Genomic DNA, 25328 nt, shown 5'->3' with positions numbered 1-25328 from the left:
ATAGATATACTCACTAAATCTGTATTTAGTCCTAAGTACTCAGGAGGCCAAGGCAGGAGGATTGTTTGAGCCAGGAGTTCAAGGCTAGCCTGGGTAACATAATGAGATCCCATCCCTCCCCAAAAAAGAATGCATTGAGAGGAAAAGATATCCATAATGTGTTAAATATAGGATTCAGTTTTTCTAGGGGTGTGTGTGTGTGTGAAGAAGAAAGTAGCTAACATATAGTGAACTGTGTGCCAGACACTATTTTAAGTGCTTTATATATGTTAACTCATTCAATCTTTTATAATCTGTGAGGTAGGTATACATATATAAATATATATATAAATTAGGGATGAGAATTACAGTGATCTTAATATATTATGAAAATATTATATTAGTGTCAAAAGAGTGTCAAAAGCAAGGTCTTTTTAGGTTGATGCTAGGATTTTTGGGTGAGTAGGCCCTCAGTTAAGTAAAATGAAAAAATCCAGAGTTTATCATTTTCTTGGATAAACATCTCTAAATTTATACTCAAAATCAATGGGAAGATATAATTTAATAGGTAACTACTCCCCTTTCAGTGACATCTAATAAGACTCAATAGAATTTATATTACTTTATCAGATAGGTTTGTCTCTTGAGTGGCACAATAATCTGGTGAGGAGAGACAATCAGTGACAGAAGGACCAAAAATGGGAGCCCTGCCGATTAGCCTCTGAAGCTCTAGTAAGGGCAGGCTCACACCCAGGGTTGGTAGATACATGTCACTGTGTCTCTTGACCCCAGGAAAGCTAGAGTCACCACCACACACAGCCCATAAGTGATGATGGAGGAACTTGGTTTCCCTGAATGTGGTTGACTATATTCGTGTATCTCAAGTGTCAGCTGAGCAAGTGTCCCAACTTTCCCACTGTCCTTTAAGATTTAAATGGAACTTTTTATCCTAACATGTTGGATTACTTCTAGTATCGTTTCTTTTGGGAGATGACCGTTCTTTTTTGCAGGTAGTAGGGGACCGGGGAGAGTAGGCAGGGAGCTTGTATCCTCTGGCTTTGCCTTTCTGCTTCCCTGGCTTTTCCATCTCTCCTCTACACCACCTGTTCTTTACTCCCCCTAGTACCATCAATACAAGTTTGTGTAGCAGATCTTCCCTGAAGTTTTTACAGTAGTGAGCAAAGGGAGCGGGGCAATGAGAGAGGGATTTTTGTTTCTATGTTCCTTTTATTTTTTAGTTGACACAATAATTGTACATGTTTGTGGGATGCAGAGTGATTCTTTATCTCTTTCAACTTTTAGGCTCAGGGGTATATGATGTGCAGGTTTTCTGTATAGGTAAATTGCGTGTTGTGGGGTTTAGTGTACAGATTACTTTGCCACCCAGGTAATAAGCATTGTATCAAATGGGTAGTTTTTCAGTCCTCACCCTCCTCCCGCCCTCCACCCTCAAGAAGGCCCTCTTTGTGTCCACGTGTACTCACTGTTTAGTTACCACTTATAAGTGAGAACATGGGGTGTTTGGTCTTCTATTCTTGCATTAATTTGCCTGGGATAATGGCCTCCAGCTCCATCCATGTTGCTGCAAAAGACAGGATCTCATTCTTTTTTATGACCGTGTAGTGTTCCATGGTGTATATGTACCACATTTTCTTTATCCGGTCCACCAGTGATGGGCATGTGTCTTTATGGTAGAATAACTTACATTTCCTTGGGTATATACCCAGTAATGAGATTGCTGAGTTAAATGGTAGCTCTATTTGGGGTGTGTGTGTGTTTTTATTTTTATTTTTTTGAAACAGCCTCACTCTTGACCAGGCCAGAGTGCAGTGGCATGATCTCAGCTCACTCCGCCTCTCAGGTTCAAGCAATTCTCATGCCTCAGCCTCCTGAGTAGTGGGTCACACACAAGCGTGTGACCCCACACCCGGCTGCTTTCTGTGTTCTTTTTTTTTTTTGAGACAGAATTTCGTTCTTGTTGCCCAGGCTGGAGTGCAGTGGCGCGATCTCGGCTCACTGCAACCTCCACCTCCCAGGTTCAAGCGATTCTTCTGCCTCAGCCTTCCAAGTAGCTGGGATTACAGGTGCGCACCACCACGCCCAGCTAATTTTTATATTTTTAGTAGAGAAGGGGTTTTGCCATGTCGGCCAGGCTAGCCTCGAACTCCTGACCACAGGTGATCCACCCGCCTTGGCCTCCCAAAGTGCTGGGATTACAGGTGTGAGCCACCATGCCTGGCCAATTTCTGTACTTTTAGTAGAGACAGGGTTTCCACCTTGTTGGCCTGGCTGGTCTTTGACCTCAGGTGATCTGCCTGCCTCGGCCTCCCAAAGCGTGCTGGGATTACAGGTGCGAGCCACCATGCCTGGCCCAATAGCTCTGTTTTAAGCTCTTTGAGAAATTTCCAGACTGCATTCCACAGTGGCTGAACTAGTTTACATTCCCACCAGCAATGTATAAGCATTCCTTTTTCTCTGCAACCTTGCCAGCATCTGCTATTTTTTGACTTTTTAATAATAGCCATTCTGACTAGTGTGAGATGTCTCATTGTGGTTTTGATTTGCATTTCTCTAATGATTAGTGATACTGAACATTTTTTCATAATGCTTGTTGGCCACATGTATGTCTTCTTTTGAGAAATGTCTGTTTATATTTTTTTGCCCATTTTTTAAATGGAGTTGTTCATTTTTTGCTTGTTGATTTAAGTTCCTTATCGATTCTGGATGTTAGACCTTTGTTGAATGCAGTTTGCAAATATTTTCTCCTGTTCTGTAGGTTGTTTACTCTGTTGATAGTTTCATTTGCTGTGTAGAAGCTCTTAAGTTTAATTAGGTCTCATTTGTCAGTTTTTGTTTTTATTGCAATTGTTTTTGAATCTTCATTATAAAATTTTTGCCAGGGCCTATGTCCAGAGTGGTATTTCCTAGGTTTTCTTCTAGGGTTTTTGTAGTTTTAGGTTTTATATTTAAGTCTTTCATTCATCTTCAGTTGATTTTTGTATATGATGAAAGGAGGGGGTCCAGTTTCAGTCTTCTGCATATGGCTAGCCAGTTATCCTAGCACCACTGTATTGAATAGGGAGTCCTTTCCCCATTGCCTGTTTTTGTTGATTTTGTCGAAGATTGGATGATTGTAGGTGTGTGGCTTTATTTCTGGGTTTCCTATTTTCTGTTCCATTAGTCTATGTGTATGTTTTTACACCAGTACCATGCTATTTTGGTTACTGTAGCGTCGCAGTATAGTTTCAAGTTGGGTAGTGTGATGCCTCTGGCTTTGTTCTTTTTGCTTAGGATTGCTTTGGCTATTTGGGCTCTTTTTTGATCTTCTCATATGCTACAGTAATTCAAACCAGGTGAAGGATATTTTAATTAAGGGATTAATGTAGGTGGCAGGTTTAGAATTGAGGTTGTAGCAAAGCACAGCAAAAGCATGAGTTAATTTGGTTTCTCCTTCCTCATCTTGCCAAGTTACTTCGTTTCTAGTCATCTGAATGAGTGAGGGAGAAATAATTGATTCATTTCATAACTTGTTGGTATTAGCTGAGACAAGTAGACACTGAATGGAAACAAGTTTGGGAAGAACAGTTCATTTTCTTTTCTAGCAGTTGGCTTGATGGCTAGATTTCCAGCCAGGACCACAATTGAAAGACTTACATATGTACTTTCTTATTCTCTTTATTCTTGGTTTAAAAGTAGAAAATAACAATCAAAAAACAAATATGAAAATCTTTAGAATTTAGAAATTGGTGTAATTTCACCTTTGTTTTGTTTCCACTAAAACTATGTCATCTCTAGCAGAGCTGAGCTACTATCACTTTATTTTTTTTAATATGTAAAAATGAGGAAGATTTCCAGAAAAGAACTGGCACTATAGTAAATTTACTGTCAATTTTGTTGGCTCTTTCTGCTACAAAAGAAGCAAAATAAACAGTGAACAAGATAAGTACAGGTACTTTTACATCTAATGCAAAAATGGGTTAGGAAGGGGAAAGAATTATGAAATTTTACTTCTTCCTTTGAAGAGCTAAAGGAATGAACCTATTTTGGCATGTCCTCAGGGCAGGAACAAGTACCTTAGCTTCTCTTCAGAAAGAGCTTCATGACCTTCTGAGTATCAGAGGTGGCCTTTCCTATTCTGGTTGCAAAGCGGGTAGGCCTAGTACACAATCCAGTTTCAACAGTCAACCCATGTTTCCCATAATGCAGAAGTGCATAATGGCCTACCTAATGTAAATAAGTCTGAGCAATTAGTCTGTAAAGAAGGCTGGTGCCAGGTCTGAAAATGCCGTGAATCATTGGGGCATACAGGATGGTTGTGCAGTTTTTTGTTGTTAATGTTTTAATTATTTAAAAATTCATTCAATAGGAAATATATATAGTAAAAAATGAAAACTCCCCAGCCCACCGCTGTCTTACTACACTGAGGTAATCATTGTTGATAGTTTAATGTGTATCCTCCCAGACCTTTTCTAGGCCTTTAGAAACCACACATACATACTACAGTGCTTTTTACACCAATGAAATCATATCACACACATTGCCATTTGGTTTTGAAATATCTTGGAGAGCTTTCCATTCAGTATATTTAGATCTTCATTTTAAAAAATAAAATAGAATTTTATAGTTGTATAATGGTTTATGTAAAAATTCCTTTATTGACAGCATTTAGATAGTGTCCAGTTTTTCACTATTACATGCTATAATCAATTACTCATTTTCATTCTCTTCGAGTATTTCTACAGAATAGAATCATAAAAAAGAAATAGCCAAACAAAGGGCATGTCTATTTTAAACTCTGATATATACGGCTAAACTGCTTTTCAAAAAGATTGCTGGATAATTTTAAGCAGAGGAGTAATTTGTAGTATTGATACTGGATTGGAGTTTAAACCTAGAGATTATTAAGGCCATTTCAATAGTCTTGATAAGTAATTTGATCAAAAGACCTGAGCAAGTCAGTGGGGATGAGAAATTAGGGACAAATTTAGGAAACTCTGGGGAGGTAAAATTAATGAGATTTGGTGACTGTTTGGATAGGGCAGTGTCTTGGATGATTCTCAGGTGTCAAGCTGGTTAGTAATTCCATTAACACCATTACAAATATAGGAGGAGAAGCAGGTTTTCCTCCTGTTCCAGACTCAGTAAATGTCACCACCATTTTACTTACAAGCGCAAGCCAAAAGTCTTAATAGTTTAATTCCACATCCAACTTACCAGCAAGTCCTGTTAGACTCAAAATATAATCTGATTTCAAAAGTAGAGGTGACAGGACTTGCTAATAAATTGAAACTATACTCTAAATCTGACTTCATTGCTTCCACCACCTCCACCCTACTCCTAGCCACATGAACTCTCACCTTGACTACTCCAGCAACCTCCCAACTGGTCTCCCTGCTTCCATGCTTATCGATACCCCTCTCACACACACATGCATTTTAACCATTTCCCACACACAAAGGGATCTTTTAAATCTAAATTAGATTATCTCACTCCCCTTAAAACCCTTAATTGATTTTTCTTAGAATAACATCCAAACTTACTCTTTTCACTAGGCTTTACATTGTCTAGCCCCTGGCTACCTGCATCTGCTAGTCTACTCTCTAACCATATTGACATTCTCTGTGTTTCTCAAATATGCCAGCCTTTTTCCTGCCTTAGATCTTTGCCCTAGTGGTATACTTCGCTGTTGTCCCTGTTATTTCATTCTCAGCTTCAGTACCACCTCACAGAAGTCAGTCTTCTCCTTTCTCTAAAGGAATCGCTTCCATTGACTATCATATTTTTGTTTTATTTTCTTCATAGAAAAATTATTTGATTGTTTATTTCTTATTTGATTGTTTATGTCTATCAACCCCTCAAAAGACTGTAAGCTCCTTGGAGGCATATAGAATTAATTCTGGCACATAGTAGGGTCTCAATAAATGTTGAATGGATAGATGGACAGAATTGGCACTAGGGAGAACATAGCCTTTTCTCCACCAGGCTCATCATTTTGTTCCTGCCTGAATGGCAAGCCAGTTAATTATGTTCTTAATCAGTTAATTATGTTCATTTGTGGAACATGTTACCTAGGGCTTTGTCTCCAGGACCATCAGTAGGGGATGCTGGGATATAGCTTCTAGGGCACAGCCAATGAGATGTTTAGAGGCTTTAATTCTAGTGGCCATTAGCTTTAGTGTTTTTAGAAAAGGGAATTAAGTGAGTACTTTGTCTAGGGTTGCAGTGTTCAATAAGGTAGTTGCTAGCATGCACTTGAAATATATCTAGTCCAAATTGAGGTAGGCCGTAAATATATAATATATGCTGAATTTTGAAGACTCAGCATGAGAAGAATGTAACATATCTTAATTTTTTATATAGAATACATATTGAAAAGAATAGCATAGAAACAATTGAATTAAAGAAATATAATGTTAAAAATAATTTTACCTTTTTTTTTTACTTCTTTTAATATGACTGAACATGTAAGTCTACATAAATGGCTCACATTTGTAGCTTAAATTCTATTTCTATTGGACAGCACTGGTCTAGGGCATCTTCTTCAGGTGCTAGAGTTACACGAATAACCTTATGTATTGTACTTAATGATTATTTGCATTTTTCCTCATATACAAGCTTTTTACCTGAGTGCTGTGCCCACCCCCCTCTCCTCCCCCACCCTCTACCTGAAAGGTAGGTTTTACTTTGTTTGTAGGCTCTTTGTTCTTGGGAACGAATGGATTTTGTTTCTGGTTTATTTTTTCCCAGTGGGGAGGTGGGTTGGGGGTGGTTGGGGTAATGTGTTTTGTTTGTTGCTTTTTTCTTGAAGTAGGATAGAATGGAAGGAAACTGCAGTAATGGTGATAAGGAACTGAAGTTTTTAGTTACTGAGACCAATGGTGTGACATTGACAAAGCTCTGACTTCTGGGTAACTGAGGAACCTGAGCATCCTGTGAAGCTATGCCAGAGATGGAGGAGCTAAGAGCCAGTCCTAAATCAGAGGAGAGTTGGAAGTCCAATGTGTTGCTCTAGATGCATGTATTAATAGATATTGTATGTTAAATTGCTCATATGTTTATTATCTATCCTCACCCGCCCCACTAGAATGTACGCTCCATGAGAGCAGAAGCTTTATCTTTCTTGCTCCCTGTAGTATTCTGGCTCAATGCCTGGCACATAGTCATTAATACCTATTTGTTGAATGAATAAACAATTAAGGGGCAACTTCTTCAGGCCATGAGTAAACTATGGACCTTATATAAAGGGCTGCTATTTTCCATTTCTGTCATTATTTCTATACCTAATATCTGTGATGCTATTTTGTATTAATTTTTTTGTCCAGAACTTCCTGTTTGGAATGCTTACGGATGGTAAGTGCTGACCTGTGTAGCAAAAGGCTTTTTCCCAGTACCTGGTGAAGCCACTTAACCAAAAATACATCTAGCCCAAGACTTGCACATTAATTTGTTCACTTAGTCTACCTTAACATCACTCTTTAAAGAGGACATTTGTAAAGAACAAAGATTGTGCTGTTTGTTTTGTTTTTAAATCTAGGAGTTTTGTTTTCATAAAAAATGGTGGTTCTGTGGTTGCCTTCATGATATCAAAGACCCAGATTCCTTTTATCTTTATGCTTAGCTTGCTTTGGTAAATGCTTGTTGCTTCATAATGCCTGATCCACCTTCACCTTCAGGTAGAAAGAAAGGAGGGTATTGGGGGATAAATGTGTATGCCAGCTGAATCAGTATTCCGTCACTTTTTGTGTGTGTGTGGTGAAATTCACTTGACATAAAATTAACCATTTTAAAGGGAACAATTCAGTGGCAATTAGTATATTCATGGTATTGTGTAACCCCCACCGCTATTTAGTTGCAAAACACTTTCATCACCCCAAAAGAAAACCCAGTATCTGTAAAACATTTACTCCTCATTCTCCCTTGTCCCCCAACCCTTGGCAACCACTAGGCTTCTTTCTGTCTCTGTGTTTACTTATTATGAATATTCCACATAAATGGGGTCGTATGGTATGTGATCTTTTATGTCTGGCTTTTTCACTTACATGTTTTTGAGGTTTTTACATGTTGCAGCATGTATCAGTATTTTGTTCCTTTTTATGGCTGAGTAGTATCCCATTATATGTATATACCACCATTTGTTTATCCATTCAGCTATTGATGAATTTAGATTGTTTCCATATTTTGGCTGTTGTGGATAGCGCTGCTATGAATGTTTCTATAAGTATTTGTTTGAGCACCTGTTTTCAATTTTGGGGAGTATGTATCTAGGAATTGCTGGCTCATATGTTCTATGTTTCTGTGCTATTTCTTTTTAAAGTAATACTTCTTCCTGTACTATCTGCAATAATTACTGTTATCCAATGGGGAGTAGTACAAGATGTCTCTTGTGGGATGTGGGAGTCAACAGAGAATACCAGAACTCTAGGGTCTGTGACCAGAGATTTCCTGGCAATAACTACAGAGGAGAGAGTAATAGGAAATATGCATATGAGGTAAGAATTCAGGAATTCCAGACCCCACCCCCACCTCCTGGGAAAGAATTAGGTTATCTAAGTCACCCTTTACATTTTTCCCTGGGATTCAGTCTCTGAGTCATACAGTGGATTCATCCTAGCCTTCTAGTGCCTTAATCTGGAACTGTGATCTGTATGCTCCAATTCTCTGTCGTAGTCAAGCCTTCAAGTACAGGATCAGCAGTGGGCTAATAGCTTCATTTGGTTAAGCATGGAGGTGAGGCCCTTCTGTTTGAACATGCTTGGAACTGTACCTATATCAGGGGTGGTAGTGGTGGCAGTTGTTAGCATCGAGAGGATGGATCCAGAGCGAAATTGCCTCTCACAGTATTTGTGCAGTATGGAGTCAGCGTTAATCAGCCCTATTCTACCAGCTTCAAAAATTGGAGGCTGGCAGCTTTTCATTTCAGGGTAGTGACCTACCCGGGAGGTCTAAAGAATGATTCTGACAATGTTCCAAGAGAATCTTTTCCTGCTGCTATGTGCCTGTGTGCAGGTATTTGTGTATGTAGGAGGGTGGAAAAAAGGCAAGACAGGGTGGGCCTTTTTGTTTAGTGTGTGGGTGGGGAGGACCTACCGTGTGGTATATGTCAGTCACATTTCACATTTCTGACAGGCCGTAACTTCTAGTAAATTTAGTGATAATTTCTTTGCTGCTATTTTCACTGAGACTCATTAAGCTATAAAATTATCACAATGTTACGGGCATCTGTGTCCATGTTTCCAGCATCATTTAGGTGTCTGGCTGCTTCCTACTGATGTAGCCTTCTTACCCCTCTCACCTCCTCCCCTGCCCCTACCAACAGTTGGGAACAAAACACTCACCAAGCAAAGAACTAACTGAAAGAATGTGACAGTGGCTGCTTTTCCCTCCTACGCTACTATTTCTCAAAAGTATTTTGGGCCACTTTGGGTATTCTTAACTATGTCCTCGCTGCCCTCCCCTTATTTGACTCACAGATGTCTTTCCACACCACCTCCCCATCCCCCAAAATGAGCTTGGTAAGTCCTTTTCTAAACTTGCCTTTCTCCTTGAGTGATACTCTACCTAGGCTACGCCTTGGATCCTCCCTTGATTTTCTTCCCTCCTCCTTTCCTGTATCCTCTTCTCCGCAATCATCACTTCCGGAACAAGCCTCTTAAACCTACTTCCTATGGTGAACATGAGTGGTTTTGGTTTTCATTTGCTTCCCCACAGTTTTTATTCCTTCCCCACTCTCCATCTGTGTGATTCAGCTAGGATTGACACCCATCATAGTGACTGGATATGTGCTCCAGGACAATCAAGTTACCTAAGGGTTTTTGTTGAAATGGAAAAAAAAAAAAAGCCACTCTTTTTTTCTACAAGGATTACTAAGACAGAGACTAGAGGTGGAGAGAGACAGATTTCCTATCATGACACTTGAGCTCCTAAATTCTGCCACACTTGTAGCCATTCTTAACCTTACAATGATTTCCTATTATGTGAATCAATACATTTTATTTTATTCTTGGGCCAATTTGAGATGCGTTTTTGTCCCTTGCAATTAAAAGAACTGACCAAGACGAGACCTGTCAGCCTACTGTTATCTCCACTTCTGTAGTTCCCTCTGGGCCCTATTCAATTGGAAATAGCATTTTGCCCATATCCTTAACCTTCTCAACCCCTGCCACTGACTCACTTCAGTATTAAAATTCCATACATACACTAGGGCTTTTTAGACTATCAAGAGGCTTACCTGTCTAATTCAATCTTTACATAAAGCTTTGAGGAAGATAGAGGAAGCATTTTTATCCCTTTTCTTCCGCTAAGGAAACAAGTTGAAAGAAGTTTATGCTAATTTACCCATTTCAAGCTATTTGTAGTCACTGCTGGGACTCAAACCTGATTTTCTTAACTGCAGATCTAGAGTTTCTCTTCTTTTCTTTTCCTTTCCTTTCTTTTCCTTCTCTCTCTGTTTCTTTTTTGTTTTTTTGAGATGGGGTCTCACTATGTTGGCCAGGTTGGCCTTGAACTGCTGGCCTCAAGCAATCCTCCCACCTCAGCCTCCCAAAGTGCTAGGATTACAGGCATGAGCCATTGGACCTGGTCTTAGAGTTCTTTCTTTTATAAATTGTGTTGCCTCCCCTGCGTAGAAACACGGCTCTAATGTAAACTTACACTGTCTTCTCCCGTGGAAACCGTTTTTTAACACCTGTAAGGCCCTGTGGGACAGAAGGCCTTTGTTTAACTATCTCTTTCAGATTGCTGTCCTCCATTTTTCATTATTTGAATAACATTTCGTCTGTGTGTACCATCTACCACAGTCTTTGTTTCTGTTATAGGTTCCTTCTCAAGGACTTATCCTAGTTTAAAAATATGACTTTTGCCCAAATTTGATTTGGGTCCTACTGCCAGTTGGAGAACCCCTTGACTTCTTTGATCCTTCAACAACCCAAGACCTCCCACAAAGCCCATCAAATCATTCATCATTTCTACTCTTCCTGATCTGCTTCTTATGATCCCACTCCTAGGCTGGGAAGTGCAACAACAAAGAGACTAACGCATGCACTATTGGCCTTGCTGCCTATTTCCATCTGGACCCTTTCTGCTGTGCAGTTCTCTAGGTGGCTACATTCTTACAGTAGCTGCTTCTCAACCTTTGCCAATCTGTTCATGGTCTTGCTTTCTCTATTTGATGTCTGAAACCAGTTTGCCTTCATAGAACTTCTATAATAAACATTATTGTTTGCCTACTTAGCATCTATTGCTTCCTTCCTTATAATATCTGATTTTTACTAAGGGATCCCCTTACCAAGGAAGTGCATGTGTTTTAAGAGAAGCTAACTCTATAGTCATATCCACAGTTGGTCCTGATTTAGCCAAGGGTAATTACAGTAGTAATTGGGGCTGTTCATAAATATTCTGGTTCTCCTTTGTACATTGTAGAATTGTATTTCCCAGCTTGTTGAAGTTAGGAGTGACCGTGTGACTTGCTTTGGCCAGTAAAATGTGAATAGAAATGATATATGTCACTTCTAGGCAAACGCCTTTAAAAGCCAGTGTGTGATTCACCAGACCCCCTTCCCTCTGCTGCAATGATTGCTAAAGCCTGTGTCAAGGTGAAGCCTCCATTAGCCTCCATCCTAGGGTGATTATAATGGTAGAGCGCCCCCTGCTGACCCACACTGGCATGTAGTGAGAGCAATAAAATTTTAGCTGTATTAAATAGCCACTGAGATTTGGGAGTTGACTGCCATTGCAGTTTAAGTCCTAACTGAAATAGTAATCACATCCTCTAACCTGTACCTGGGTCAGGAACCTAGCTTAAGCCAAGGAATAGGTTGAAAAAAAGCTTGTGACTCAGTTGGTACGCTGAGAGGAGAAGGGAGATTTGCTGGGGCTTTGATGAAAGAAGTAAGTTACTTTTAAGAAAGCCATCAGAAGAGATGAATCCTCTCTTTCTCTGGATGTTGTGTGTAAACGTGAAGCCTGCAGTTATTGTAGTCATCTTGCTACCTGCCTGAGGATAAAGCCAATGCAGGGGGAGAGCAGTACCAAAAGAATCACAGAGAAATGAAGCCAAAGCCCTCATTGAATCACAACCAATCATTACTCTACTTCTGGACTTTTTCATTTAGGAAAACCAATAAATTTCTTTTACTGTTTAAGTCTTTTGAGTTTTCTGTTACCTGCCTCCAAAAGCATCTTAACAGTTGCAACTTCCTTTCTCAGTTCTTATTTCCACTTCCCACTCTTCCATTTAGTCTAAAAGAAATAATAACTAATAATGGCATTTGTTTAGAGAAGACTTACTCTGTAGCTGGCACTATGCTAAGTGCTTTTCAGAAGGAGATTATCATTCCATTTCAGAGTAGCAAAATGTGTGAGCTCTTTGACAGCAAGATATATGTATTTTTAAGTTTGTAGTTTTTGTAGAGATGAGGTGTTGCTAGGGCTGGTCTCGAACTCCTGGCCTCAAGCAGTCTTCCCACCTCGGCCTCCCGAGGTGTTGGGATTACAGGCATAAGCCACCATGCCCTACTTGTAAGAATCTTTTCTCATTTGTACATATTTGTTTTCACTGCAATTATGATATGGTACGAAGCCAGTACTGAGCAAATATTAACTGAGCAAATATAAGTTGACCTTTATCCTTAAAGGGCTTACTGTATTGTTGTATATTCAAGTGTTAGAAACCTGCAAGATTCAAGACCAATACAAGACAGTATATGCTGTTACTAAATTGAAGATCCAAAGGGCATGGTACTAACAGTAAAGGCTATGAAAGAAAGATATTGTCATTATCATGATTGCCTGAAGGTTGGGAGCAAAAACTTTTTGGAAAAGGTCAAATTTGATCAAAAAAGAAGGATCAGAATTGAACAGTACGGCAGATAGGGGGAGTGGATATCACCTAAAGTCAGGGCAATAACAGAAGCAATAAATAACATGGTGTCAAAAAGGAACTTGGTGCATTGAAGAGCATGCAGTATATCCAACTGAATTGCTCAATGTTAGACCTTTTATTTCATTTTTCTAATCACAAGAGACAATAGAAAGCCATTTGCCTTTGAATTGCTTGAGGTAGGCTTGACATAAAAGAGGTATTGTGGCCACTACTCTGACTATATTCTCAAACCCCTTGCACACAGTAGTTAATGATGTTTGTAAACTTCAAATGCATCCATCCATGTACTGTTTCTCCCCAGAGAGAGTAAAAGTTTCCAAGGGCTTGTGTGCCAAGCATTCTGCTTCTTTCCTGGCTCCCTTAACTCAATGCTAGACACAAACTGGTGCACAGTAGTCCCTCAGTTAAGTACTTACTAAATTGATTTAAATTATCTGGTTTGGGGAAAGAAGTTATGTGCCTAGTAAGCCTGGTTTCTCAGCACATTAACACTTCATCAAACCTCTGTCAGATCAGATTCTCAATAGGATATCTTAAATACATGCTATTAAAATACCTAAATAGAAGTTCCATCTGTTTGAATAGACTGAGCCTGATGAATCAGCCAGAGAGGTGGGAGGCTGATCCAGCCAGACATGAACCCATCGGGTGGGGAACAGGCAGCTAGCTCTCCCTCCTTTTGCTACCCCGCTAGTGCTCACACTAGAATGTACAGATTTATAAAGCGAAAACGTGATCAACCAGTTAGCAAAACGCAAAGACTGGAGCAAGCTGTAGGGCATTGTTTGTGGGCTCGCTAACAGACGTCCGGCTGGAACCCCTCATCTCAGCTGTAGATCACACTGAAGCCTTTTAGAGTAGGAGAAAAAGGAGCCCTGGGACCTGCCCTTTTCACAAATTCTGGGCCACTGGAGTCTACGTTTTGTTTTCATGCCATTGTAAAAAAAAATTTAAAAAGACACAAAAAAACAGGACTTATTTTGGAAACTGTTACCAGTGAAGTCACCAAGGACTTAAAGAGATAAAATACAAAGATGGAAAAATGTCGAGGAAGCTGCATCCCTTCGTATTTGCCCAGCAAAATTTTGCACGAACATCCATCCTTAATGAGAGTCATCAAGCCCAAATTTCCAAATGGTCTGGGCTGCCAGAATTCTAGTTACAATCAGCTTCTCCCCATTCCCATTTTCCCTTAAATACCCTGGTTGTGGGTTGCATTTTTTGATGCTGTGATTAAAGAAGGAAAATGATTTCAGGGTCACTCTTCACACCAAAATACATGTTTCAAAATGTTCTTTTCTAAACTTTGCTCCGATTGGTAGCACTTAGTACACAAGGCCTTGCACACAATAGGTGCTCAGTAAATAATTTGTTCAATTAAACTGAATCAGACTTCATTTTTCTAAACTAAGAAAAAAATTGAGTATGCTTTCTTATTACCACCACTGGTCTGATTTCTCTTCTACCGTGCTGTCAACTTGCCTTTTCCTGTCTGTAGCCTTAACCCAGCCCCCAACACAAAGACATGCAAACACAGTCCCACACTATCCCATTCAAGTGTTTCTATTGCTCCTGGTATTTACTTTGCTTATGGTATTTACTTTGTTAAATGAGAGAGGAAGTGAAAAGAATAATGTCTAAGAGTAAAAAGACTTGGATTCTCCTCCTACTTGTGTCATTACTTTGGATCTTAGGTAAGTGACTATGTGCTCAGATTCCTCATCTCTGAAGTAATAATAATAATATATATGCCTGACCTACCTCCCAGGATTGTTGTGAATATCAAATAAGCTAATATATGTGAAAACCCTTTGAGAACAGAAAGGGTTTTTTAAAGAACTGTTCTTATAAGAACCTCACCCCAGTTCATGCACCCAGTAAAGCATCAAGAAGGTCTTCCATACTGTGTTTCCCTGGGAAATGGGTTCCTTCTCACCTCCTTTCTCCAGGAGAGGCTAACTGGCTGACTTCCTGGGACACATTTATTCTGATGAATACACTGAGGTCCAGGGTTGGGCCCTCAGCTTTACAGCATCAGAAACTGGATCTTGACAGAGCCTCTGAGTTGATCAGACTAAGAGATGCTGACTCATACTAATCCACAAGAGACTGATATATAACCAGAATGCCAGTTTATTAATTTACAGTGGGAAACATTTGGCCTGATCTGCCCCTTTTCTCCCTATAGGCCAGTTGCATGGGAAGAGAGATCATCTGAAAGTTGCTCAATGAACAAGGAACTTTGACAAAGGGAGTTACATTATTCAAATGTTTGATAACGTAGGGCTCTGCTCAACTGGAGCCTCTGTCTCCTCAACAGGAATCTGCTCCAGATGATCTAGATGTTTCAGGCACTGTGTCGGAAGCCCCCATTCCTGAACCATGCACACAAGAGACAGTGTACCATGTGTGCCCTTTTCCCCACATTCCCTCTGTTGACCAACACATTGCTCTTTATATATGTTAATCCTTTTGAGACTTCTTGCAGTGCACCTGTGGTTCCCAAAGCCAGTCTGCTGACCAGAAAGAAGCTGGTTGCCACAAAAGCACCTGGGGTACATGTAAAGAAATAACGGGCTTGTATAGCTCTATTGGAAATTCTAATACTTAGGTCTGTGGAGGGGTCTAGGAATCTGAATGTTTACAGGCATCCCAAGTGACTCTGGTCATCAGCCAGGCTGGGGAACCACTGATATAAAAGTCTTATTGGCTAAGAATCTATTCTACCACTTTAAGAAGACTTTGCATATTCTGATGAGATCCATTACAGACTGATTGTATAGATTAGCTCTCAGAACAAAATATACATATATTTTTTAAGTATTTATTGATGATTCTTGGGTGTTTCTCAGAGAGGGGGATGTGGCAGGGTCATAGGATAATAGTGGAGAGAAGGTCGGGAGATAAACACATGAACAAAGGTCTCTGGTTTTCCTAGGCAGAGGTCCCTGCGGCCTTCTGCAGTGTTTGTGCCCCTGGGTACTTGAGATTAGGGAGTGGTGATGACTCTCAACCAGCATGCTGCCTTCAAGCATCTGTTTAACAAAGCACATCTTGCACCGCCCTTAATCCATTTAACCCTGAGTTGACACAGCACATGTTTCAGAGAGCAGGGGACTGGGGGCAAGGCCATAGATCAACAGCATCCCAAGGCAGAAGAATTTCTCCTAGTCAGAACAAAATGGAGTCTCCTATGCCCACCTCTTTCTACACAGACACAGCAACAATCTGATCTCTCTTTCTTTTCCCCAAATTTCCCCCTTTTCTTTTCAACAAAACCGCCATCGTCATCATGGCCCGTTCTCGATGGTCGCTGTCTCTTCGGAGCTGTTGGGTACACCTCCCAACAGGGCAGCCGGGCAGAGGCGCTCCTCACATCCCAGACGATGGGCGGCCGGGCAGAGGCGCTCCTCACCTCCCAGACGGGGCGGCCGGGCAGAGGCGCTCCTCACCTCCCAGAAGGGGCGGCCGGGCAGAGGCGCTCCTCACCTCCCAGAAGGGGCGGCCGGGCAGAGGCGCTCGTCACCTCCCAGAAGGGGCGGCCGGGCAGAGGCGCTCCTCACCTCCCAGAAGGGGCGGCCGGGCAGAGGCGCTCCTCACCTCCCAGAAGGGGCCGCCGGGCAGAGGCGCTCCTCACCTCCCAGAAGGGGCCGCCGGGCAGAGGCGCTCCTCACCTCCCAGAAGGGGCCGCCGGGCAGAGGCGCTCCTCACCTCCCAGAAGGGGCCGCCGGGCAGAGGCGCTCCTCACTTCCCAGAAGGGGCCGCCGGGCAGAGGCGCTCCTCACTTCTCAGAAGGGGCGGCCAGGTAGAGGGGCTCCTCACTTCCCAGACGGGGCAGCCGGTCAGAGGCGCTCCTCACCTCCCAGACGGGGCGGCGGGGCAGAGGCGCTCCTCACCTCCCAGACGGGGCGGCGGGGCAGAGGCGCTCCTCACATCCCAGACGATGGGCGGCCAGGCAGAGACGCTCCTCACTTCCTATACGGGATGGCGGCCAGGCAGAGACGCTCCTCACTTCCTAGATGGGGTGGCAGCCGGGCAGAGGCTGTAGTCTTAGCACTTTGGGAGGCCAAGGCAGGCGGCTGGGAGGTGGAGGTTGTAGCGAGCCTAGATCACGCCACTGCACTCCAGCCTGGGCAACACTGAGCATTGAGTGAGCGAGACTCCGTCTGCAATCCCAGCACCTCGGGAGGCCGAGGCGGGCAAATCACTCCAGGCCAGGAGCTGGAGACCAGCCCGGTCAACACTGCGAAACCCTATTTCCACCAAAAATACAAAAACCAGTCAGGCACGGCAGCGCGCGCCTGCAATCCCAGGCACTGGGCAGGCCGAGGCAGGAGAATCACAGGAGCCCGAGGCAGGGAGGTTGCAGCGAGCTGAGATCACGGCAGTACAGTCCAGCCTTGGCAACAGAGGGAGACCAAAAAAAGAAGTAGAGGGAGACCGAAGAAAGAAGGGGGGAGAGGGAGAGGGAGACAGAGAGGGAGAGGGAGAGGGAGAGGGAGCACAAAATATTATTTCCTGGTTCTCAAAGGCCAATCGCTGTTGTATCATTGAGCTTGCTTCCTTCCTTCTTTCTTTCCTTCCCTCTTTCCTTCTTTTCCTTCCTCCCCCCACCCCTCTCCCTTAATAAATATTTATAAATACATAATGCATAAGGAAGTTTACCAAGAGGAGGCTGTAGCAGTTGACACTCCAAGAGCCAAAACCAAAAGCTGCTGTTAGGTGATAATAGAATTTGGAGGATTAGGATATGTAAGCCTGGTGCACAGACAGCTCTAAGGCCAGCCAGTAATACCAAGGCCTGACATTGAACAATCTTGAGATAATTCCTCTGTGGTAAGCAACCCTGGGCCTTGGCATACTTCCTGAGCTGATGTCCTGTAGGAAACAACATTATGCTCCCAAGTGACCTTGAGGGAAACTCCAAGAACCATGTTTCTGTCCCACTCATGACAAAGCAGACAGCCGTCTTTCCTCTCAAATACAGCTCCCATGTAGCTAGCACCTGGCGGTGCCTTGCTTCCAGCAGAGCACCAAAATCAGAACAGCAAAGTGAGAATCAAATCTAAGGAGGGGTGCCAATGTGTGATGGGCATCTCTTTATACCAGGCTCTGTGTTCCCATACTATATATCCTATGCACCACAAAAATCACTGAAACAGGTTTCAGTATCTCCATTTTCCAGATGAAGAAACTGAGCCTCAAAGGGACTAAGTAACTTGCTAAATAAAGGTCATGCCAGCAGTAAGTGGTGGAATTGGGATTTGAATCCACGCTCACTCCGTTCCAAATTCTATGTTCTTTCCATAATCCCCTGCTGCTGAGTAACAGGGAGGTTGGAAGTGAGAGTTTTGAACATAAGCTTTATTTGCTATGCATACTAATTTATAGATAATTTTTATAATTTCTCTATACAGAATGACATATATAAATACATTTTTTTTCAAATATTCCATAACAACTATCACATTCCTACATATAAAATATACTAGCACATAAATCTGCATTTGGTTAATCCTGATTCTTTTCTCAGGGGGAAAAAGGCAGCTATAATTAGGGGTAGGATTGGGAGTCAGGATACCTAGTTTATAGTCCTGGCTCTGCCTTTCACTCACTGTGTACATTAGGAAATTGCTTTTTTCTTCCTGAGCCTCATTTTCATCATCTGCCAAAGGAAGGGTTGGATTAGATCTTTTACATGCTAGGATTCTAAAAATCTAGTAACACTGTTACCATGTTTCTTAATTGTTTTAGATCAAAGCACAGAAATTGAACAGTAGAAAAAGAAATCTGAACACATATATTAGAAGGCTATTTAATAATAACTAATTTTATTGAGCACTGTTTGTATGCCAGGGACTGTATTAACTAGTTTGTATTACTTATTTTGATTACTTCTTATCACATCAACTCTATTCTTATTTGTCCAACTCTTAGGAATAGAGAGGTAAGTAATTTGCCCAAGATCACATGGCTGGTAAGTGGAGAAGCCAATGCTGAAATCCAGGCCCAAGCCTAGGGCCAGCTCCTAAATATAGTCCTAGCCACTCTTGCTTTACAGCTCCCACTCTGATGACTGTGTAGGACATTTATCAAAGTTGAATTTGAGATTATCTGATCTTGGGACATGAGGAAAAAGGAGAGCACGTATCAGCCCATGTAAGGGAATTTCCTAGAGACTATTGTTATGATTATCTCCCTTGGGAAAGGGAGCTGTAAAAGTTATATAGAATATGTTCAGGTTCAGAGAGTCAACTGCATCAGAGAAAACATTATATTGGTCAGCAGGCCCTGGACATAAAATTACTTCTATTCCTTAATATTATTAGTAAGCTTTGTTTTCCTAACACCAAGGTTATAAAAGGCCCCAGTTTCTCTGCCTGGGTCTAAGTAAGAGGAAATAAATCAAGAAGGAGAAGAACTTTTCTTGCTCTTACTGATCCTGTGGAGGTGAAAGCAAGTGGGAGGAAGGAATGGTTGCTGGTGGGTAGATCAAGAACTATCAAAGGCTGAGTCCTGTACAGATGAGGATGCTGTATTTGATATCCACTCTATTCAAATGATGCCTTGATAGCCACCTATTGCTTCTGATCTCCCTGGACAGGGAAGTTGGGTGGCAAGGCTGAGCCATGGTCTAGGATGAACTATAAAAACATTATGAACCATTTCCATCCCCAAAGGATAATACCTGGACAAAACTACAAGAATGTCCAATCTTGGGACCAGGGATGGAATAGAGATAGAGCTACCAGCAATGTCACTACTTCTTTCTGTTTTCTTCCTTGCTCACTACCCACATTAAGTAGGACTCTTTTTCTTTTTTGTGTGCTTTGTATTACATGTCATGCAGGTGGGTTGGAGAAAAGTGAAAAAGGCTGTCTATAAATTGCTGTAGCTAATTTAGAAGTCATTTTGCATCGTGTACCCAAGCCTACACTTTCAATAATGTCAGAAAAGTTTGCTTTACTTTTGCAATGCATCGATAGGTTAAAAGGCATTTTTATTAAACCTACAGGTGACACAAAGCTGGAAAGTATAGCTACAGAGCTAAATCAGAATTCAAAATTGTCTAGACAGTCTGGAGTTTCTTGTCTAACTCAGTAAGATGAAATATATCACAAATAATTGCAGAATTCTATATTTAGGGTAAAAAGAAAACCATCATATAAGTTCAGGTTGGAGATGATTACCCGAACAGCATTTGTTCATATGAAAGGACTGGGGACTTTAATTATCCACAAATTGAATATTTTCCAACATTATGTGTCTGCCGGAAAAAAACAATCCAATCTTTGACTGCATGAAGGGAATTAAGGAGAGATTATAGCAAGCCCTGGTCCTAGTGCAGTGGGCTGTGGTCAGACCACACTGAAGTACTGGGTTCTGTGGTAGGTACCACAATTCTTGGGGGATTTTGACCAACTAGAAGAAAAGTAATGGGTTGGTAAGGGTCAGGAAATCAGGAATAGTTGACATAAATTATCACATTTAGCCTAGAGAAGAAAAAAAAGTCAACCAAAGGAATACCATATCCTTGTCTGCAAATATTTAAAAGGCTCTTGTATGACAGGCAGAATAAATTTGTTCTCCCCTGTCAAGATGTAGAGATAAAGAGCAGAAGTTAAAGAAGGCAGATTTCAGTACAACAATAAGTAAGAGCTTTTCAATACCTGAGCCATTGTCCTAAAGAAAGAGAGAGCTCCTAGCATCTAGAGGTACTATAGCTATGGCTACCTTGAAGGAGACCTTTACACTGGGCAGAGGTGAAGTGCGAAGAAGACACCACTGTCTGTTTTGCCAGGACTGGATTCATTGCTCTTATTTCACCGATATTTCATATATATTCTTAGGCCTTAACTTGGAAGCCATCAATTTTGGTTGAAGAACCAGGCCTGAGGATTCATAGCCCATGACTTTCTGAGCAGGGACTTCCACTTCGGAATGCCTGAGCTTATAATACAGCCCCTTCCTTAGGAATTCTCTCAACAGTGAAACTCACTCTCTTGTACTTATCCATTTGCCTAATAACAGAAGGGCTCACTTTGCTTCTTGAGCGTATATTAGGCATTTTCTTTTTTTAATTTTTATTTATTTTTTTGAGACAGAGTTTCACTCACTCTGTCACCCAGGCTGGAGTGCAGTGAGTGCTGCGATCTCAGCTCGCTGCAATCTCAGCTCACTGCAACCTTTGTCTACCAGGTTCAAGCAATTCTCCTGCCTCAGCCTCCTGAGTAGCTGGGATTACAGGCATACACCACTATACCCGGCTAATTTTTGTATTTTTAGAAGAGGTGGGGTTTCACCATGTTAGCCAGGCTGATCTCAAACTCCTGACCCCAAGTGACTCACCTGCCTTGGCCTGCCAAAATGCTGAGATTACAGGCATGAGCCACCACGACTGGCCATGTATTGTTTCTGCCATAGAAATATTTTATTACTCCATAGATTATACTTTTATTTCTTTGAATTTCATTTGTTAATATTTAGACACTTTTTTCTGCTTTTAAACATGATGAACAGACCTTTGATAATATAATAATTTTAATAATAATTAGAATTGTTACATGAAAAGAAATGAAAGTTTCTGCTCTGAGGCTTGGCTGTGCTGTTAACAATAGTTCCAGGAGGACAGGCACGGTAGCTCATGCCTGTAATCCCAGCACTTTGGGAAGACAAGGCAGGCAGATTATGAGGTCAGGAGTTTGAGACCAGCCTGGCCAGCATGGTGAAACCCTGTCTGTACTAAAATTACAAAAAAAAAAAAATTATCCGGGCATGGTGGTGTGTGCCTGTACTTTCAGCTACTTGGGAGACTGAGACAGGAGAATCACTTGAACCCAGGAGGTGGAGGTTGCGTTGAGCTAAGATCACGCCACTGCACTCCAGCCTGGTGATAGAGCGAGACTCCATCTCAAAAAAACAAAAAAACAAAAAACAAACACACAATAATGCCAAGAGACTTCACCCTGCAAGGTACATCTATTCAGCCCCTAAGAGAGTCGCTATCAGGCCCCAAGCCATCTTTATCCTACTAGGAAAGGCAGGTAGTCTCATTCTTAAAATCCATCATCCAGGAGCTTAGGAGAAATAAAATCTAAATTTCTTTTCAGGAGATGTAAGAGATTGGAAAAACTGGTCCTTTGGTTTTTCACACACTACTCAATACAACACTTCTGACACTGGACGTGTGAATTATTTTCCCCATACACCAAATAATTTTCCACTGGACATGAGGGGAGGGGTCCTAAAATTCAGTCTGACACATCTACCTAGACTTAGAGTCAGATCTCACAGGTTGAGGGCTCAGCCTCTCAAGACTCCCTCTCACTTTAGATGCCAACTGCAAGTCCCAGGTTGCAGCCTGTACTCCTGACTGACTGGCTATAAATTAGGGTTCCCATAACCCCCCTCCTCAGGTTTTATTAATTTGTTAAAGTGGCTCACAGAATTCAGGGAAACATATTTACCCATTTATTGTAAATGGTTTTATAAAGGATACAGAAGAACAGTCAGATGGAGAGATGCCTAGGGCAAGGCATGTGGGAAGGGGTGAAGGGCTTGGCAGACCACCCTCCAGGCACCTTTATGTAGTCAGTTCTCCAGTGGCTCCCTGAACCCACTTCCCTTGGGTTTTTATGGAGGCTTCATTACATAGGCATGATTGATGATATCACTGGCCATTGGTGATTAACTCAACTGTTAGCCCCTCTCCCCTCCTGGGAGGTTGAATGGTGGAACTAAATGTTCCAACCCTCTAATTACAGGATTGGTTCCCCTGGCAAACCAATAGAGATAGAGTTTTGCCATGCTGCCCAGGCTGGTCTCAAACTCCTGAGCTCAAGCGATCCTCCCATCCCGGCTTCCCAAAGTGCTGGGATTATAGGCATCAGCCACTGTGCTCGGCCATCTTCTCATTTTTATAACAGTCCAATTCCCTAAGATAAACCCATGATTAAGTTTCTAGTTTCAATATCTTACAACCAAATAAATGTAGTAGTTAAGAGTTCTGACTTTAATGTCAGATAGACCAGGGTTCATATACAGAGTGCCCACTGAGAAGTTACTTACTTTCTTTAGCTTCCTTGTATGTAAATTCACAGACTTGTAAAGACGATTAAGTGAGATAAAATATGTAATGTGCTTAGCACAGTGCCAGGCCCAGAGTCAGTGCTCAGGAAATGTTAGAGCTCATTAATATGTATTATAATCAAATAAAATATGAGAAGACTGAAAATAGAAAGAAGAAAAAAAATCGCCCATAGTTCCACCACCTGAACTGATTTTTAACTATTTTCATTTTGTCTTTTATCTGTGTGTAAGAGAAAGAAATGTTATATGTAATTCTGAGAGGCAGTCCTGGTAGCTAGAATGCCCTTTGTTTGCCAAGTCATCATAGGTGGTGGGGATAAAATCTGGAGGTGGAAGCTGGGGTGTGTGAGTGCAGAACTGCTCTGCATAATGAAGGAAAAGGCAAATGAGATTCCCTAAGGGAAAAATAGTTTAATCCCTAGGTTAGATCTTTTAAGCACTCCCTAAAGACAGAGAAGGAAGCCATTAAATGTTCTGAGTCTTAGAACTACCCCTGTTAGACTAGATCACCTTTGTGATATCTTTTATACCAGTTCCCAATTTGCTGAGAGTACTAAGTCTCTGAGAGCTAAGCCCGAGATACTTGTGCCAAGGGCCCTTTATCAATCCTATCTCCTTCAAGTCATTCTTTTCTGACCCATTCTTCCTAGGGCAGCCATGGTGGTCTCTTCCATGTTTCCCTATCTCAGGTCAGGCTCTTTTGAAAGTGGGCGTACACATGAGCCATCTTAAATCACATTAGTCAGTAGTGCTGCGGATGCATTATTAGTAGGGAATCTGGATCAGGAAGATTGCTTTCCTATGGGCTTGGGTAAAAGCCACTAGAACCCAAGGAGACAATACTTGTTCAAACTGATTTATAACCAAAAGCTAATGTTACTGAGTGATAACCCAGGGAAAAAATTTATTTACTACTAAAATCTAGGAGTCAATATTTTAATAATTTACTTTTCTTTGTTTATTTCTATTCACAAGTTGAATATTTTAGATTGGTTTGAAAGTTATCACTTCTCTATGCTGTTCTCTATCAGCCTCTATTTGATAAGCGATTTGAGATTATTAATGCAATTTATGAACCTACGGAAGAAGAATGCGGATGGAAACCAGATGAAGAAGACGAGATTTCGGAGGAGTTGAAAGAAAAGGCCAAGATTGAAGAAGAGAAGAAGGATGAAGAAAAAGAAGAGCCCATAGGAATTCCTGAATTTTGGTTAACTATTTTTAAGAGTGTTGACTTGCTTAGTGATATGCTTCAGGAACATGATGAACCTATTCTGAAGCACTTGAAATATATTAAAGTGAAGTTCTTGGATGCTGGCCAGCCTATGAGTTTTGTCTTAGAATTTCACTTTGAACCCAGTGAATATTTTACAAATGAAGTGCCAACAAAGACATATAGGATGAGGTCAGAACCAGATGATTCTGATCCCTTTTCTTTTGATGGACTAGAAATTATGGGTTGTAAAGGGTGCCAGATAGATTGGAAAAAAAGAAAGGATGTCACTTTGAGAAACATTAAGAAGAAGCAGAAACACAAGGGACATGGGACAGTTTGTACTGTGACTAAAACAGTTTCCAATGACTCTTGCTTTAATTTTTTTGCCCCTCCTGAAGTTCCTGAGAGTGGAGATCTGGATGATGCTGCTGAAGCTATCCATGCTGCAAACTTCCAAATCGGTCACTTTTTACCTGAGCATATAATCCCAAGATCAGTGTTATATTTTACTGGAGAAGATATTGAAGATGATGATGATTATTATGATGAAGAAGGCAAAGAAGCAGATGAGGAAGGGGAAGAAGAAGATGAGGAAAATGATCCAGACTATGAACCAAAGAAAGATCAAAACCCAGCGGAGTGCAAGCAGCAGTGAAGCAGGATGTATGTGGCCTTGAGGACAACCTGCACTGTAATAGCCTAAACATAACCCTTATTTACTTACAGCCTTATGTTTTTGTATTTTCTTGGTAGACTATGTAATTTTTTTTAAAGGACAGGAAACTGATATTTTAAAGACCAATTTGTCCTATCTAGCATTTTAACTAGTTTTTCCGCCAGATATGTTGAATGCACAAATTCTGTCACGCATGTTCATTAATTGCTACATAATTTGGTTCTTCTGGAATATTTTCATGTAGCTGTTGGAGTACAACTGTGAAAATTAACAACTGCTAATAGAATACTTTTTTTTCATAATTTTTTCCTTGAAGAACCAAAGTATTTTTTTCAGCTGGTTGTTGAATAGGGTTAAGTCCGCCTGGATTAGTTGTGCCTTTCATTAATATGTTACAGAAATGCAGTGACTTATATTAAGACAATTCATTGTTTTAAAATAAAATTGGCAAGACAACTATATGGTTAAGAATTTCCAGTATGACCACA

General features: G+C 41.2%; 1 protein-coding gene across 1 annotated transcript; it reads left to right on the top strand.

The window, feature by feature from the left end:
- The first annotated feature begins 8336 nt into the window (after positions 1-8336).
- Positions 8337-24942, top strand: LOC100446298 (nucleosome assembly protein 1-like 1). Its single transcript, XM_054551114.2, has 2 exons — positions 8337-8468; positions 23950-24942. The coding sequence occupies exons 1-2, from the start codon at positions 8337-8339 to the stop codon at positions 24817-24819; spliced, it is 1002 nt and encodes a 333-aa protein (XP_054407089.1). The 3' UTR covers positions 24820-24942.
- The last annotated feature ends 386 nt before the right edge of the window (positions 24943-25328 follow it).

The sequence above is a fragment of the Pongo abelii genome, chromosome 2 (genome assembly GCF_028885655.2).
Source record: "Pongo abelii isolate AG06213 chromosome 2, NHGRI_mPonAbe1-v2.0_pri, whole genome shotgun sequence".
In the NCBI taxonomy this organism is placed as follows: domain Eukaryota; kingdom Metazoa; phylum Chordata; class Mammalia; order Primates; family Hominidae; genus Pongo; species Pongo abelii.
Note: the sequence above shows the minus strand (reverse complement) of the source record. Positions and strands in the feature narration are given on the sequence as shown.